Source organism: Podarcis filfolensis (assembly GCF_964270895.1).
Source record: "Podarcis filfolensis genome assembly, chromosome: 8".
Classification (NCBI taxonomy): Eukaryota; Metazoa; Chordata; class Lepidosauria; order Squamata; family Lacertidae; genus Podarcis; species Podarcis filfolensis.
Window position 1 is genome coordinate 63485539 of NC_139611.1, and position 18951 is coordinate 63504489.

At 45.0% G+C, this 18951-nt stretch overlaps 1 protein-coding gene across 1 annotated transcript in view; it reads left to right on the forward strand.

Annotated features, from left to right (window-relative positions):
* MAN1C1 (mannosidase alpha class 1C member 1) overlaps positions 1 to 17973 on the forward strand; it is a 128820-nt gene extending 110847 nt beyond the window's left edge. Inside the window, exons 6-12 of the mRNA XM_083625536.1 lie at positions 1654 to 1777; positions 5649 to 5742; positions 9055 to 9170; positions 10300 to 10519; positions 11109 to 11281; positions 15801 to 15916; positions 17085 to 17973. Of these exons, the coding sequence (XP_083481662.1) occupies positions 1654 to 1777; positions 5649 to 5742; positions 9055 to 9170; positions 10300 to 10519; positions 11109 to 11281; positions 15801 to 15916; positions 17085 to 17208 (967 nt within the window). The 3' untranslated portion in view covers positions 17209 to 17973. The remainder of the gene's footprint in view (positions 1 to 1653; positions 1778 to 5648; positions 5743 to 9054; positions 9171 to 10299; positions 10520 to 11108; positions 11282 to 15800; positions 15917 to 17084) is intronic.
* The last annotated feature ends 978 nt before the right edge of the window (positions 17974 to 18951 follow it).

Consider the following 18951-nt stretch of genomic DNA (forward strand, 5'->3'; position numbering starts at 1 on the left):
AGTATGCTGATCTAAACCAGCCATTGCCCAGCAGCATGCTAGACTAGATCAGCAGGCTCTTGTTTTCTTATGAGAACTTCCTGTTTTTGCTTTCTGCAAAAACGCAGGCTGTAGCCCAACAATATTATTTCTCTCCAGTGGGCTGAGTGCGTTTTATTTTTATATACTATGGTTATGGCTTAATATCCCACATTTTGATCTGATGAAAGGCAGCACTAAAATCCACAATACAAATTAATGGCAATAACCAAGAAGCCACAAACATAAAAATTTTAATTGAGCAGCAAAAAGATCAGGGAAAGATAGCCATAGTATAGTTGTTTGAAGGTGGAAAATGATCAAAGTCTTTAAAAGCCTGTTTAAGAAAAGCAGAACTGCTGGGATAAGGTGAAAAGACTTGATTTAAAAAAATAATAATCGTTGCATTTGCTCCATCTCAAACAGTGAATGGCACGCTCCAGTGCTTTCAGTTTACTCGTATGGAACAAGAAAATGGATCTTACCAGCCACATCTGATAAGTCATGGTCTATGTCCAGGGTGTGTCTTGGGGGCCGCATTCCCTTCTGTGCAACCTGCCGAGGGCCACTTGCCATTGGTGGGTGCCATTCAAGGCAAAGTGGGAAGTGTAACTAATGTGCAAATTGCATTCTGTACAGCAGCCTAGTTTCTTCACATTCTCCCACTCCTCTCTATCTGCCCTCCAGGCAGGCAAGAGTCAATTTCTGAGTTCACAAAGACACATTCCAGCCAGGCAAAAACACTTTGAGGAGGGCGAAAAGCAAGGCCAATGGGAGGTGTGATTGGAGAGGATGTGTAGCCTGGGAGACTGCAGAGGCCCAGAGAGAGGGGCCTGGAGGGCTGCCTTTGGTGCCTGGACCTGAGGTATTCCACCCCTACGTCTAGGTCCATGGTTTTCGAACAGCTGCAAGGAGTCATTTCCACATCTGTTCCACGTACATTGGAAGCTTCCTTCTGGCAGTGACCGTGTAGACCTTTGTTGTTTACTCTGGCAGTGGTTCCTTAGGAGCTTAGACAGAGGCGTTTCCCCATCACCTGCTACCAGGGGGGTCTTTTTAACTGGAGATGAGCTTGGGGTCTTTAGCATGCAAAGCATGTTCTGTTAAGTTGAGCTGCGGCCCTTTCTCGGTGAATTTGTCTGCTGAGAAACTCCTGCACACTTGTCAGTCCTTGCAGATGCTTCTGGGACAGTCAGTCAGTGACTCAGGCCTGGTGAAGGCTGTAAGGGAGGGCTGTGGCCCTCCAGACGTTGCTAGACTACAACTCCCATCATATCTGGGCATGGGCTGTGCTAGCTGAGGTTGATGGGAATTGTAGCAGAGCAGCAGATTCCCCGTCTCTGCTGTGCGGCAAGGCTGTTCTCTGGGTAGTGCACTTCAGAACACATTGAACACACTCTGGGGGCACTGTAGGAGTGGAGGGTTGGTAGTGGTGGGGGCCACTGACCCTTTTCTTTGAGGGACCCCGTTAAACCTCTGAGGAATCCCAACATTACCAGTAACACCGTTCGAAAGCCACTGACCTACAGTTAGACCTTGCAGTGAATAGACTGTACCAGCTTTGCAGCGGGGCTGGCTCTGGGAGTCTGCTTTCTGTGCTTAGCAATTTAATGCTTTCTTTTCTGCCCCCTGCAGTGGGATGAGCTGGAGCTGGGGATGGGCATCCGCAGGAAGCAGCATTTTAGCAGAATTTGGCAGCCTCCACTTAGAATTTGTGCACCTCTCGGAGCTGTCCGGAAATCCTGTTTATACTGAAAAGGCAAGTACAATCCTTACACATTCACGGGTACCTTCCTCCTCCCTAGATGTAATTGTAGCTTATGATGATGGTGGTGGTGGTGGTGGTGATGATCATAATTTATTTATACTCCACCCATCTGGCTGAGGAGCTCCTGAGGAGCAGGAACCTCTTGCTGCTACACAAACCTGCCCATTGCCTCTTTGGTGACTCAGGCTCAAGCCTGCAGCTGCCTGGCTCTACCCACCAGGCTGTGTCAGTCAGTCTCTGATGAGCTGGATGGAACTCCGGGAGCAGTTACTGTCAGCACTCTCCCTCCAGCCCCAGAGCCAAGACGCAGGGAGTCATCAGGGTTAAGCGCCTTGGCTATCTCTAGCAATTGTACTGGGGCACCTTTTTGACTGTCTGTCAGTAAAATAAGGCACTCCTGAATGTGCTGTCCTGACCGATGTAATGAGGACACTGTGGATGGAAAGTCTGAGAAGCCCTTAGAAGACCCAGTTTGGGAAAGCAGAGTTTTTTAAAGAAAAATCCTGATTCTTTTATGGTTCTTTCTAAAAGCAGCTGTGTTGCTGTTGGCCATGTCCAAAGGAGGGTTGTGTGTTTTAAGCCCAAGTACTGCCCCCGCCCCAACTTCTTAGGCCTGCCAAAGTATCTGTTGATGAGAGAGATGTGTTAATACTAAGACAGGTTTATGCCCCCCTCTAGGTGCACACTATATTTTGTGATTTTGCAATTTCCTCCTTCAGCAGCTCAAGGAGCTCCTCTGGAGCTGCTTTCAGACAATAATTGTATTAGCGTTGGTTTTTTACCTCAAGGTTTTATTCCGTGCTCTTGTTCATTGTGTGTGAGAGAACGAAGAACTAGATGTGCTGCTGGGAACCTTCCTTTCCTCCCTTGCTTCCTTCCAGCTCAGCATCCTTGGAATAGCTCACTCTGAAGGAGACAAACTGCTCCAATTAGAATCAGAACCCACCCCTCGAGTCCAGCAGGAATAGATCAGCCCAGAGTTCCACCCTGGGAGAAACCGCTCTGATAAGTTCTCCCTGCTGTTTCAGCAAGACACCTTGTGAACAATCAGCCCGTTCCCAGAATGGATAATAGGAAGGCAAGATGCAAAAGGGCAGGGGCAGCAGAGAAGCAAGAGACACAAGAGTAGCAGGAGATGAATGTGAAACAGGGAAGCCACGGCATCGGAATGGAGAAGATAAGGCCTGAACAGAGCAGGGCAGCAGAAAGGCCCATTGCATAAGAACGATGAAGTTTACTGAAGGATGGAGTGAATGAGAAAGGGCACAAGCCGAAAAGAAGATCAGAGAAAGGAAACCTAGTAGGGTGGGAAAGGCAAAATTGGAAAGGAAGAGTAGAAACACCCTGGTGAGAGAGTAAGGGCCACTGCCTTAGCCATGGTTTGTTCAGTGTAGGTGTAATATTTAAAACAGGACAGTGCAACCCATGGTTTGCAAACTCAGCTTTAAACCTAGGTAGCTCAGTTGGTTAGAGTATGGTGCTGATAACGCCGAGGTTGCAGGTTCGATTCCTGTATGGTACAGCTGCATATTCCTGCATTGCAGGGGGTGGACTAGAGTATCGTCAGTGTCCCTTCCGATTCTATGATTCTATGATTAACCTAGAGATATGTCTTGTTCATAAGACATCCCATGGTGTATGGGGAGAGCTCTGGGTTTGGGGGAGGGGGTGAGGTTCTTAATGCTTTTCCAAGAGGCCGACTGAATCTCCATTGTGCTATTAAGCCCAGCCAATCAATAAGTGTGAGAACCGGCTTGTTTAATGGATTCGCCTGCTCTGAACATGCAGTAGATTAAAGCTAAAGCTGCGTGAGAAAACAAAAGCGCACAGGAGGAACCAGTTGCAGACAGCCATCTAGAGGGAAATGGGCTTCTGAAAAGCTGATCAGCTCATTAGCGCACAGCCAAGGCCGCCTGGGCCCTTTAATAGGGCACTGCCTGTCCTTGTTTGTTATGGACACATCATTAACGTGCCAGGTTCTTCGGCTGCACCAGTATGATGATGTTGTTGTTGTTTATTAAATGTATATTCTGCCCTATACCCTCAGGTCTCAGGGTGGTTAACAGGATAACAGTTATGATTATGTGGCTAGAACCAACTTTTTTGGCTAGTTAAAAGCACCTGGGGCAGACTTCATACTCAATCCTAGTTATTGCTAACCCCTGTTTGTTGCTTAACCCTGGGCTGGAATGCAGGGGAAGCTGCCTTAACCATGGTTTGTTCAGTGTAGGTATAATTTTTAAAACAGAGGACAGTGCAACCCATGGTTGGCAAACTCAGTTTTAAACTCTGGTTTCACTTTCTAGTTTGTAAACCAAACTTCCATCACAGTTAAGTGATAGGATTTATCACAACTATGGAAGATTAAAAGAAACTATGATTAAGTATTGTGTCTGCATAGGACCACTTTAGCTAGATTTTATAAAATATGTGAGACATAGGCGGCCAGAAATGCCTCCTGTAAAAACCATCCACATTGAAAGTAGTGGGACTCACACACCTGCCTGAATTTCTCACTGCCAAACAGCTATTAAATTTTGAATTATCAGGAATATTTATTGAGGTGAAATGCCAACACCCTTGGCCATTGCCCTTTGTGTACCATAGAACCAGTTATTGGCAGCCTTCAAGCCAGATCCGGCTGCTGTTTGGCCCGCCAGACGCCATTGGCTTGGCTTTTCCAACTACCTGAGACAAGAGATGTCCCAGCCAGCCAAAGGTCTGTTGGCAAAGGGAAAACAGGGAGGAATGCATGGGTAGTTGCTAGGCCACAGGCTGCAGTTGCTCAGCAACAGATTTGATTTTTCCTTATCAGGAACTTATAGGAAGCTGCATCTATTTCTTCATTCTTTCTTGCTTGGGACAGGCCTTCAGTTGTCAGCCTGGTGCCTTTGGCCCCTGGTGAATCCGAAGCAATGGTAGGAAAGTGAATGGGTGAGATTTTCTGGCAAGCAGTGTCAATTGTAGCCACATGTCCCAGGACATGTACTTCCGGGCAGTATTCCTCAGAGTGCCTGATACTGGGGACAGACAAGAGGGAATGTTCTTGTACTCTTGAATCTGCCAGAGGCATTTGGCTGATTACTGTTAGAAGCAGCAAGCTAGGGAGATGACTTTGACCTTATCTGGCAACACTAGGTTTATATTCTTTAGGAGTAACCCACTTCAAGGCCTGAGACACAAGAAGAGGAGCCCTTTCCCAAGCATGAGTGCCCTTGTGGAGGGAGGTTGACGTAACACTCACCAAATCACATCACTTCCTTAGTAAATGTACCAATCTGTACTAGTGGTCTGACTGAATATAACGTAGCTTCCTATGTGGAACAGCAGACCCACAGAACAATGCCTGGCCCACTGACTCCCCTCCTCAGCAGTAATTAAAGGTGAGGGAAAGCTTCCATTGCTTCCCCACAAGCCTAATTAGTGTTGAGTGTGTGAGTCACAGCTGGGAAGAGTTAATGCATGTCTGAAAATTAGAATTCTACCCAGTGTATTCATATCCTGCACCTGCTTGAAACTCCTGTGGAGTTCTAGGCCAGTCTCCCATCAAAGGACTGATTAGGCCCCAGCCCACATAGGAAGCTTCACGACATGCCTTCAGACTTTTCAGAGCAGGCCCTGATTCCTTACCTCGTGTTCCTATAGGAAGGTCTTCTCTTGAAGACCACAGATTTGGAAATGAAGGACAGTGTTTGCTTTCCCAAAGGACAACAAGGTGTGCACAGAACTGATTGAAACTGGTGCTGCTTGGCAGTTTGGTTGGTTAGGTAGTTTGTTTATGGGTTGTTGTTTTAAAAAACCCCACCTGTGAATTGGAAAAAAGAAAGGAGCTTATCTCTTCTGCTTTCTTTTTTGCTTATAGGTGATGAACATCCGCAAAGTCCTGAACAGAATTGAGAAACCACAGGGACTTTACCCTAATTTCCTCAGTCCAGTAACCGGGAACTGGGTGCAGCGTGAGTATTTCAAGAGTCCCTCGGCTGAGCCAGGGAAATGCTTGCTGATGTGTGGCAGACTTTCTAGGGCCTCTCACTAGGGCAAGAGCATCAAGCCAAGGAAACATTAGCCGCCAAATTAAAATCCTCACTGATGCTAATCAAGGAGCTCATTATGCAGGGTGCTTCAGTCAAAGCAATTCTCCTGAACAGATGCAAGAGAGTCATCACTCACGCCCAGAGCCCTGATCCCTGCCAAGTATCTCTTAACATCCAGGACCACACAAGGCGAACTAGACTAAGAGGCGGGGTGGGCAGCCTTGGACAAGTGACCTCCACAACGCACCAACCGTATTAACCCTTGGGATGTTCCTCTTCTCTTTCTTCTCTTGCAGTTGCAAGCATAGGCTGAAAGACTCCTATCAAACAGGGATGGGAAATCTCTGGCCGTCCACATGATGGTGGACTCCAAATCCTATTGGCATGGCCAGAAGTCAGGGGATTATGGGAGTTGTAGGTCACCAGTACCTCAAGGACCACAGTTCTCCCAGGCCTGCTATAAAGAGAGTTGAAGGGATTCAGGATTCTAGGACTCTGTTCTCCCCTGTGATTGTCAGAGGCCAAAAGCACTTTCCTAAGCTAAAACATTGCAAGGGGCAGGGAGGACCAGACCGGGGGAGTGGGGTACTAATATGAGGGACAAGTTAGAGGTTTATAAAGTATATATGCTGTGGATAATTCCTTGCCCCTTTCTTATAATAAAATAACTCTGGGGCATCAAATAAAATTGATAAGCAGTAGATTTAGGATAAAGTATGAGGAGGTCCCTGATGGATCAGACCAAAGGCTCATCTAGGCCAGCATTGTGTTTTACACTGTGGTCAAACAGGGAAGGTCACAAGCAGCACATGTGTCACTAGTCCTTCTGTTGCTGTCTGAGCTACCAGAAAACCCCCCACCTATTTTAAGAAAGGAAAGGACACTGATAACAGTGCAAATGGCCCACTCAATCCCACCCATGGCCAGCCTTAACCATGCCCTCCATCCCCCCTCATCTACTGCTACAACAACATTCCTCCATCCACTGCGTCCCCTCCCCCATGTTCCTGGCAGTCAGCTGTGCAGGCTAGGGCTTAAGGGAGCTGTGATCAAAAACCTCTGGAGGGTGCCAGGTTAGGGAGCAGAGTATGTTGCCAGGCTTGACTGTGCTTGAAACCAATGAAAAACTGTAGAGAATCTTCAGAATTGGATTTTGGTATTTCCAGTAAGCTTGAAAACATGCAAGAAGCCACCACATAGTAACCTGCATTTCAAGTGGAAACCATGAATACTCATTGATGGAGAGGCTCGCCATACATGTATTCACATCTAGGAATATATATATAGCAGTGGGAATAAATTCTGTTCTTTTCTTTGAAAAAAAGGGTGATTTGCACACCCTTGGCTGCCCTGAAGAATCTATGCGCTGAGATGTAAAAATAAAATCCCCCCTAGTGTACTTTAAAGTTATAAATCTGTCCAACGGTTTTCCAGGCAGATTTCCCTCAGGCTAGCAGGTTGCAGAGCTGCTTAGTCTGAGCAGGTAGCCTTGGAAAAGCTCTGCGATTCAGTATTCTGCACACATTTCCACACCTGGCATCGTGGTTCTCTGCTCAGTCCACCTCCCCTCTTTGTCAATCTGCTACGGCTATAGAAACCTCCACAGGACTCTAATATGTCACTCCAGGCAGAGAATCACAACTACAAAATCTAGACGGCCTCGCCAGCTGCCAGGAGGTTCTGAACTTGCTGTTCTGTCAATTGATGGGCTTTTCTGCTGTGATGCTTGCAGCCATGGCATGTTCTTCATCCCCTGCGGTTTGTGCCCCTCCTGTAAGGAGAACAGAATGTCTGGTGGAAGTACATAGCAACAGGCAGGGCTGAGTATATGCTGTCTTTTGGAGAGAGTGGTATGGGGTGCAAAATTCAGCTTCCTGGGTATCTGGTTTTTTTTTATTGATTTTAATTTTTAAAGCAAGATTCTAGTCCTTAGGTTTGTAGGCTTATGTTTGAAAGTGAAATTCTAAGGAGCCGGAGAAGTTGCAGAATTTTCCAGAGGTCATTGTGAGGGAGGTGTTTGCGCCATGTGTAATTCCCCTGCTATGAGACAGTTAATACTTTGGGTATTTCCAAATGAGATTTGGTGTGTGTGTGTGTGTAATTGGTGCTGCTTATGCAGCCATGTTTTTCGCAGCATGAACATGTTCACGTCGGCATCAAAATGCCACCCTGTGTTTTTATTAACCTGGTTTTCCCTTCTAATGTGGAAAATCCAATAACTAAAGAATAACCCAAGCCAATACAACCAGGGAATCATAGAATCATAGAGTTGGAAGAGACCACAAGGGCCATCGAGTCCAACCCCCTGCCAAGCAGGAAACACCATCAGAGCACTCCTGACATATGGTTGTCAAGCCTCTGCTTAAAGACCTCCAAAGAAGGAGACTCCACCACACTCCTTGGCAGCAAATTCCACTGTTTGAAAATAAAAATCAGTGCATTTTTCTTGAATGAAATGCTTCCCCTTCCAGTTGTTTTGAAACTACAGCCTGGGAAAATAAGGAGGAAAGAAGCAAGAAGGAAGGAACTCTGATAGGGTGGGTGACTGGGGTAGGTTCAGGAGGTGTCAGGAGCTACATATGTTGAGGATGGGAGAAGAAGGGTGCTCTCCTGTAGCTCGGATCATCCTCTGGGACCAGCAAAAGGAAAACACTGTTTTAAAATGAACACTATGGAATTCGCTCCCATCAAAAGCAGCAATGGCCATCAACTTGGAAGTCTTGAAAAGAGTATTAGGCAAATTCATGGAGAATAATGCTACCAGTGGCTACTAGCCATGATAGCTTTGTATTACCTCCACTGTTTGTATATTTATTTCATACTAAAGGAAAAAAAACCTCAAAGCAGCTGGAGGTGCAGTATGCCTCTGGATATCACTTGCTGGGAATCACAAGTGGGCAGAGGGCTGTTGTGCTCGGGTTCTACTTCTTCTCGCACAGGCATCTGGTTGGCCACTGTGAGAACAGGATGTTGGATGAGGTGGGCCTTTGGCCTGATCCATTGGGACTCTGATATTCTTACATTGGAAGAGGCATTCTACACACACATAGAGGGCATGTCTCCAAAGAGCATATGCTGCAAGGAAGCATGCTGTCTTCAGAGTGACTGTTTACACCCCTGTGCAGATTTAATCAAACAATCATATTCATGTTAATCTATTAACCAATCAAGTTTTCTTCCATTGGATGACAGCCCTAATCACAAGGCAATGCTTTATTCTTCTTGCTGCTGCAGATCATGTTTCCATCGGCGGCCTTGGGGACAGTTTTTATGAGTATCTGATCAAATCTTGGCTGATGTCGGACAAGAAGGATGCCGAAGCCAAAACCATGTATGACAATGCACTAGAGGTAAGCTCAATTCCTTTTGCAGCTGAGAAAATGTCACAGCAAATTGGAAGGCAGCAATGTGTAGGTCACAAGCTGCCTCAAAGAACTTTAAACACTGCGATGCTTAGAGTCAAATCTCACCTCTGCTGTGGAGTCACCGGGCAGCCTCAGGCCAGCCGGCCATTTTGTCTTTCATCCTCTGGATGAAGCCAAGGCATGTTTTGGGAACTTTGGGGTGTGGAGGGCACTTTCAGACATCACTTCTTCTGTCCCAGGGTGGGCTCTGATTTTAAAAAAGAAAAATCTTGCATCTTTTCTGAATGGTTCAGATTGAACCAGGGAAAATCCACCTGCAGAAGTTGCCTTTTGGCTAGCACCAGTGACATCACCAACATATCTCAGTGCATTCCTGGAGCAGGTCTGCAACTATTTTAAAATTGTTTTTTGTTTTTGTTCTGTTTCGACAATATGAAGATGAATGTATAAAGAAACAAATACATGCAGTTTAAAAAGAAAAACTAGCACACTTAGGTTAAAGCAAGGTACAGCTGATTCAGTGCAAGGGCTGTTGAAATGTGCGTTTGCAGTGCAAGCTGCGATGCTGGACTTCCACTGTAGGGTGAATAACCGGTTGTGTTTGGCCTTAAATTCTTATCTCTGTCTCCATTCACAGTTTTCATCCTCTCTACCAAATGGAATTTTTATATGACTTGCCCCACAAGGTGGTTAATGATAATGAGGAAATATATGGACTGAAAAGAAAACAAAAGTGCTGTAAACATAATAAGTGTGATTCCCCCCACCCCAGTAGTCTGATTTTGTACCACAAGTTTCTTTGGATATTGGTTGTTGTTGAAAGGTGATTAATACATTTATTAATAGGATTATTGATGTTTAATAGGGTTGTATATAGGATTGTATCCAACTAAGTCCTACTTTAATGAGCAGACCCATTAAAATTAGCAGACCTAAGTTAGCCACGTGCATTGATTTAAATGTGTCTACTCTGACTAACACTGGATACAACCGCATATATTTAGTATATAAATAGCATAGTGGCTGTTCAGGAGGATGCATGTTTGTCAGCCCTTTGTTTCCTTGGGAATAACACCCATTTATTTTCTTCTCTTCTTAATGCTGTTAAATTTAGGCCATAGAAAAACACCTGGTGAAGAAATCAGCCGGTGGGCTGACATACATTGCAGAGTGGCGAGGTGGCGCCTTGGACCACAAAATGGGCCATTTGGCTTGCTTCTCTGGAGGGATGATAGCGCTTGGAGCAGAGCATGCTGGGGAAGAACAGAAACAGCACTACATGGACCTAGCTGCAGAAATTACGAACACCTGTCACGAGTCTTACGTCCGCTCAGGTAGAAGCTGAGCCTGCGCTAAAGTTCACTGCAAAGCCTGCCCCAACCACTCCCATCCCCTAGTTAAAGGTGGAAGAATAATAACTCAGTGAGAGAGCATCTGTTTTGCAAGCAGAACGTCCCAGGTTCAGTCCCAGCCTCTCCAGTTAGGGCTGGGAAGAGCTCTTGCCTGAAACCCTGGAGAGCTGCTGCCAGCCAGAGTAGACAATAGTGAGCTAGATGGAGCAATGGTCTGACTCGGTATGAGGCAGCTTTTTGTGGTCCTGACACAGCAGGGAGGCGCAGGGCTGTGTGCATTTGGGACCTCTCCATTATAACTGTCCAGAATCTGCTAAGAAAAGCTGCATACTGTAGTTCCACTGGGGCTATGGATCGGGATCAACCCCATATCCCGTAGAATCTGAGAGCACACCCATCCTGTTCAGCTTTTAACTATCAGGGCTTCTCACAGCTCTGAAAAAAAAACACATTTCTGATTCTTAGTCGCTGCAGGTGTATATTTTAGGAGCTTCTCCCAACTTCAGCTTCCTGGGTGTGATAAACATAAAAGTTCTAATCGTCTCTGAATGTCTAATGTATCCTTTGCCAGAAACCAAGCTGGGCCCAGAAGCATTCCGCTTTGATTTTGGCACCGAAGCAATGGCCACCCGACTCAGCGATCGCTATTACATTCTGCGCCCTGAAGTTGTTGAAAGTTACATGTACATGTGGAGGCTGACGCACAATCCCAAGTACAGGCAGTGGGGCTGGGAAGCTGTACAGGTATTTCCTCCCAAACCGTCATTGCTAACCACCATTCCCTTGCCTTAGGACAGGGGTTGCTTGAAAAAAGGAAAAAAGGGCTTTCGTTTCTGGCTCCTAAAGACCAGCCAGTTTTGGCAACTGCAAAAAGTTAGAGGTGTGTGTGTGTGTGTGTGTGTGTGTGTGTTTGTTTGTGTGTTTTAAGAAGAGACACCCTTGGGGTGGGTAGAGCCCAGCAGCCTGGTGCACATGCAAATTCCTCCCTCTCTGGTCGTTAGATTAATTATATGATGAGCAGTGAGGAGGTGATCTACTACTTCTGCTGCTCTGCACGAATCAGTTAAGGGGTGACTATCTGTGTGCAAGTTTGTCTGTTAGATGTTGGGTGCTCTCCTCCTGGAAACTTGGCCAAGGGCAAATGCGGACCTCTAGTGAAAATTGGTGAGCCACCCGTGGCTTAAGAATACATCTGAAGTGGAAATTGTGGTTCAGTTTCTCACTGTCTTCCCAGGTGAGAGAGAGAGCCAAGTGCAGGCCTCTCTTTCACAGCTGAGTCAGGTGCGAAGATCCTTTCTGTACCTTGGCCCTTCAATGCTGGAAGCAGCTCAGCTCAGCCACCATGCTTCCACAATATTATTTAGCATAGCAGTAAAAATACATGTGTTGGGATGGGGAGAAATTCAATTCAGTTCTCATTTAAAGGTGAAGTTACCTAATTCTCACTTTCCGAAGCAATATGCAAACTGCAACTCTGGCTACTCTTTGGAATTCATGCTTCTCTGAGTTTTGCAATGCAGTGCCCCAGCCAAGTAATGGGCAAAAATATATATGCTTATATTGGTGTATGGTGTGCCTAAAGATGTATATATTAGTAACAGAGATATTTAAAAACGCATCCTTAGGACTCGCCTTACTTTTGGGATTGTAAGTTGTTTTAAACTGTTTTTAATGTTTTCTTTTAATGTTGAGACCCCTGGGAGGGCAGGTAATAAATAAAATTATAATTGTTACTAGGAAAATTGCTCTGCAAAATTGCATACAAAAATGGGTAAATTAGCAGAAATTCATACTAAAGTGCTGATTAATTTTCATTGGAACTTTTTTCCTTAAAAGGGAAACTGCTGTGTAAATGTGGAGAACTGAGCTTAAGATTGAAAAATTGAGAAACAGAGAGAAACTGAAATTGACAGATTTCACGTAGGCTTTTTAACAGTAGTGGCAGAAGGGGCCAGGCTGCAGGATATATAATGGCAGAGATCCAAACAGCTCTATTTATTTATTTTTTGTTTGTTTGTGTGCTCACTTATCAAGTTAGTGCAAAAGGCAAATGAAACATTTTAAATAGTTTTTAAAAATGTTACTGCACTTGCATGCTAAATAAAAGAAAAATAAGGGAATGATGCCAACCTGTGCTGTTGAAAGAAAACGAGAGACTACACTGCATGGCATATAAAGGGACAATCTGGCAGTTAGTGAAGATGGGTCTTCACTGTCTGTGTTGCCAGCCTCTCTTGCTGACCACTTGTCCTCCACCAAGTGAATCAAGCTGTGCTTTGCCACTCCACGCTGGCCATTGTGAGGGCGGGGGAGGGGGGAAACAGTACATAGCCAGATCTCTTAAGAAAGATGTGAGGACAAGAAGGTTTATGGCAGCAGCACTGTCTTGGCTCCCTCTAACAACTGAGTGAACAAATCACGTCAGTTCCAGAGCTAGTGTGTTACTCTGTGAAGCCAATCTGAGGTCAGTTCCAAGACACAGCCCAAGCAAGACAGCAGAGGAATAGGGGATAGCCAGCAGCAGAATTGGCAGGAGCAGCTCATCCAGGTGAGACACTGGGAGCTTCATTGTACCTGGTCAGCTGCCAGGAGGGAAAAGCCTGCTCTAACCAGCTAGTAAGCTTGCATTCTGCAAACACAGGTGTGGGCTTCTGCTTCCCACTGAACTTATTTGGATTATTTATGTACCAACCTTTGCACAGACCACTGGGCAGTTTACAGCAAAAACAAATAGATAGCAGCTGATAAAATCCAGAAAACTAACACAAGCCATTAAAAGCTAAACAATCACCAAAACCAATTTCTAAGAGCATCAGCAAGCAGGTTTCTCCTCGTCCAAATGCCTGTTGAAAAAGATGCATCTTGACCAACCATCCCTCTCACATGGAGGTAAACTTTGTGATCCCAGTATCAGGCATTTTGAGATAAAGGTACATGAGGATTCACTCTTTTACAGGGGTATTTTTAAAAATTCCTCAGTTCATTTAGAGCCACGTTGTTCAGCACATGCATGGCCCCTGGTATTCTAGTTGCTGGAAAAGTCTGAAACCTGGGCTCTTCTTACATTTCTCTCCTAAAACAGGGATCTCCAGGTGTACACCTGATTAAATTGGTAGCTAGGGAGCTGACATTTGGTTACACACAGAATCCAAGCCGCCCTGATAGTACCAGTAAAGTCTGAAGGGAGTGGGGAGCATTTGTCAATCCCTCCTGCAAACATGGAAGACTCACCACACCAGCAGATGGTTAGGATACTTCCAGGCCTTTCTGGAAACTGAAATTTTAGCGAACTCACAGTTCATAGACACTGATTATAGTGTGGACATTCTAAACCTGAGTAGCCTTTAAGTCACTCTGCACATTTTCTTGCCACAAAGGGTTATGGTGCTTCTGAAAACAAATTTGGTGCACATATCTGAGCACAGAGCATGCCTAGCACATGTGAGGTGGAGTATTGGGCTATGAGTTCTATTTCCTCAACACATCTGTTTTGGGTGTAGTGTGGGGAGAACTTGAAGTGGCTAAAGTCCAGGATGCTTAAAAAATTATAATCTGTGCCAAGGCTGACCACCACACGCATGACATGTAATAATAATAATAATAATACATTTTATTTATACCCAGCCAAGGCCGGGCTCAAGAAGGAGCTGCCTCTGAGAATCTGTAGTGTCCCGTCCCCCTGCCACCACCATTGGGCAACCCCAGTTACACACATCTAGAATTGGGAGGGAGGGGGCATCTGTAGCCCAAGGAGCACAAAGTGCCTGGCACGTCTGATCTCCACATCACTTTAGCAATGGAGCATTTCTGGCTCACCAGATTACAATTATTAATTTGGCATTATGTGGGGGGTGGATGGTCAGGTGATGGAATTCCAAATTCCATACTTGGAGCCAAATGTGAAGCGAATCAGATTAAGGTGCATATTTCAGTTATTAAGTTTTGCCTTTGTTCCTTATTGCTGGGTATTCTTGTTGCTCCAGCTAACTCACTAATCTGTGCTGGAGTGTCAGGGCTTGGCAGGGACTCCACATTTCTTGGTTCTTTTTTAAAAAAATAATAATATATTTATTAAGTTTTCCATTTTGTAATATTAAATACATCCTTATAAAATTCTTAGATTTTTGCTCATACGAGCTATCGACTTCCTTCCACCCCACCTCATGGTTTTCCTAATTCCAATTTACATCCTCGCATTTGTACCTTTTCCAATTTACTTTTCCCTCCTATATTTTATCTCATATTTTTAAGTAAATGTAAGATGGTAATAAGAATTAACATTACAAGCCTTCTTACTGCAACCCTGCTAGTGTTGGTAAATGTTTACAATTGTCCTTCAAATATTGTACAAATTTACTCCAGTCTTTTTGGAAAGCTTGATCTCGCTGGTTTCGGATTTTCCTGGTCAGCCTTGCCAATTCCACATATTCCCATCATCTTCATCTGCCATTCCTCAGTTGTTGGTATTTCTTGTTGCTTCCATTTTGGGGCTAATATAATTCTTTCAGCCATTGTCGAGTACATAAACAATTTTTGATCTATCTTATGAATCTCTTCTCCTGCTATACCTAACAAAAAAGCTTCTGGTTTTTTAACAAAGGTATTTTTGTACATTTTCTTCAACTCATTGTATATCATATCCCAATGAACCTTAACCTTACTGTATGTGGTAGAAATTCCCCTCTTTTTCTTTACGTTTCCAACAATCTTTTTTTCTTGGCGTGCCTCTTCGTTCCAACCAAGCAGGAGCACAAGGAACCCCTGTGACTCCTCTGCTCCAGTCTTAGGGCTGGCTGTCCCCCACTCCACCATCCCTAATGCCCCCCCTAGAGTCTGCAGCCTGTGTCAATCGCTTCCCTTTGCCTTTTCATGGAACCACCTCTGACAGGATGGGACATTTGAAGACCCCCTCCTAATGTGCTGGCAGTTGTGTTTGTCGGGTGGCCTTCTGTCAATTGTACAATATTTCAAGGAAAGACTTCTTCAGGAGCCGGTACTTGAGGGCTCTTACAGGAGACTGAGTGTAACAGAAAGTGCTAACCATCAGTGGCAAGCCTATTTTCTTGGACCCTTGGGGAATCATTAAAAACTCTTCAATGGGAGCTCAGCCTCTATAAAAACACAAATCCAACTGATAAACCTGCATGGGTAAAACACAACTGATTATGATTAATGAGCTACTTGTTTGCTGTGCTGCTATTACTGGAAGAGATTGACTGTTTCTCTCTCTCTCTCCCCACTCCCACTCCCACCCCGCAACCAGGCACTTGAGAAATATTGCAGAGTAGAAGCTGGTTTCTCCGGGATCCGCGATGTTTATACCACCAACCCGAGTCACGACAACATGCAGCAGAGCTTTTTCCTAGCAGAGACGTTAAAGTAAGTCCTGAACATTTTCAGCGCCTCTTCCACAGAAAGCTGTGTAGGGTGGAGAATGTCTTTCATGGGGGAGGGGGTCATCAACAGTGGCTGCATGTTAAATAAAGCAGGAATCTGCCAATTGCCCTTGGCCATTTCCCCTCTGATCCGTTGGAGTGACTTGGAATGTACTTTGGAATATTTAAGATGAGGCTTTGCTGACTTGTTTTCCCTATTCTCCCTGTTGAATGGAACTAGCTTTGTGTGTGGACTTGACACCTGTAAGTGCCATGCGTGTCTTTGGAAACTCACCAGAGGCCTGGTTCATATGTACATATTCATTACTTGGAATCAGTATGGACAAAATATAAGAAGAGAGTTCAAAGTGCACCCCCCGCCCCCACTGTGCTTGATGACTTGATTTGGTGGCATGCCTGCAAACTGAGCCCTGGTAGATGTTCTCCCCATGCCCATTAGTCACCTGCCTCATTGTTGGTTGCCCCTCTTTCCCCTTTCGGGAGAGGAAGCATCCCATAGCTGGTTGCCTGAGAATGGAGGAGGCTGCCCCTTTTCCATCTCAGGCTGCTAGCTGCAGGGTGATTTCTTTCCCTGCTTACTCACAGCCTGTCCCATCTCCCACTACTGCTGCTACCATGACTGCCTGTTGAAAAGGAAACACCTCCCAGCTGAATGCCTGTGATGGAAGTGACACAATCACCACCCGTCTTAGGGTCCCTGCAGGCTTGTGTTTTATTACAGGTGTATTCTGCAGCACGTTTTTGACACAGTAATAGTGCATTAGCAATGGATTTCTTCTGTTTTAGTTGGTTCTACAATGCTCCCCAGTGTTACCACATTATTGCTGCGTTCTGCAGAGGGCATTGGACATGCTCTCTGGGTCAGGGGTGTAAGCAAACTTGTCTGCTGTCAACTGCACTTTTTGCTGGGCAACTTTGGATAAGCTTCCACGAAACCCTTAGCTTCCCTGGCACTCTAATGCAGGCTTGAGGGGCCTGGGACCTTCCAGTTGTTGCTAGACTACAATTCCATCATCCCTAGCTGGGGCTGATGGGAGTGGGAGTCCAGCAATATCCGGAAGGCATCTGCTTTCCTCACTAACCACTGATTCTCCATTGATAGGAGCACCCCATCTGCACACGCATTCCTTTGACTTGTCTCCTTCCTCCAGGTACCTCTATCTTCTGTTCTGTGAAGATGATGTGCTGTCTCTTGAGGACTGGGTGTTCAACACCGAAGCCCACCCATTGCCCGTGAACCGCACAGACCTTATCCTGAAGACAAGCGTGCAATAGGGGCGCTTGCTCCCTCGCGGCTTCTGCAGTGGGATGTGGAGGGTTACTTGCTTCCCCACCCCTCTTTCTCCTTTCCAGTAAAGGAATGTGCGTGTTCCCAGAAAGGTATTTTGGGGGCATTCGTCCAATTCAGGACAGTGTTATATCGGGGAGCATAAAAAACTGTGAAACAAGCACCTTTGTGGGGTTTTTTTTCCTCTATGAGGGAACTTACACTAAACCTGATAATGAGGATGTTGAATATGGGCCATAATGCACACAAAACCATGGACGTTCCTTTCTACGGAGAATTTCTACGGAATCCACTGACTTTGTTTTCACATGGCCAAAGGAGTTTGCCATAAAACAGACGCTGGTTTGTGCCACTCTTCTTGTCTCCCTCCCATCCCCTTCCACATGCTCCTTTTTAGATACCGTTGATTTTTATCATCTTTCTAATTTTCACCTTCCTGCCCCCCCCTAAAAAGACTTGCATCCTAAGTGGAATCAATGCCATCAATGATCAGAAGATGTCTGCAAAAGTCTGAATCCCAGGCATCATTTCTCTCTCCCTCCCTCTCTCTTTTCTGTGCTCTTTAAAATGTTTACTGAATATTGCATCATGTGTAATTCTTTTTTTGCTTTCTAAAGTTTGAAATTTGTTCTGTTTCCCCCCCACTTTGTTTTCGTTTTCATCTGGAGCTTAAATATTACAAGGCACTTGTAAGGATTTCATTTCTGTAATACTCAGAGATGTGGAATAGAATAAAAATTCCTGTCCGATAAGGAGTGTGACTGGATTGCTCGTGTATTGGCACAGAAGGTTAAGAGGAAGAGGGAAGGGACTGACAACCATGTGAAGATCTCAGTAGATCCTCTAAGGAAGCCTCCAAATTCTTTATTTCACAGGAGGAATTCAAGCTCACAGTGAAAGTGCTATGTTGTCCTACTTACAACTTTAAAAACGGACTTCTTGCAGTTGGGAAAGTGATGGGAATGCACTGAAAAAGCGTGAGATGAACAAATGATTAGCAGGAAGATGTAGAGATGCAAACAAATCAAGGTTACTGCTCATTGCCATATAACTGCCCTGCAAACAAATCAGAACAAATCCTCAGTAACAAATCCTGGACATGTTCTAATCACTGTGTAAGCTTTGTGCAAGCAAATCAGGATATATGCTCAATAAACAGGTCTCTGGAGGAGCCTCAATGTATTTTCTACTTGAGCAGCTGGAAGGAGAATGTCCCTCTCCTGCTCTGGAACAGCAGGTTGCGAAGGCACTTGGTGCAGTAAGAGTGGCGGGAGGAGATTGGGCACATTCCATTGAGTAAGTGTGGACAGAGATGGCAGACTGTTAATTTACTTGTGTATCAACTTCTGGACCACCCATTGAGCCTGTGCAGTTTGCAAAATACAGAAATGTATTATAGTAAAAAAGCAATCTCAATGCAAAGTACATCAAGATTCGGAACCCAGCATAAAAACAGACCAGCATAAAATCATTGTGTTTAAATAATAATAATAAACAGCTGACAAACCAGCAAAAGGGAAAAACAAATTGGTTGCAATGCAAAGCACTAGAGGCGACACTTTTTCTTCTTTTCTTTCTGAACAAGTCTATTAACCCAGATTGAACTGCCTGCTGTGAGTGCAGAATATCTTAGCATGCATTTGAATGCCCACAAGATTGGGAAGAACTGATAAGTGGCTTCTGCTAGGCCAAAGGACAAGGAGTTCATCAGGAGAGGTTTGTCACTGTTT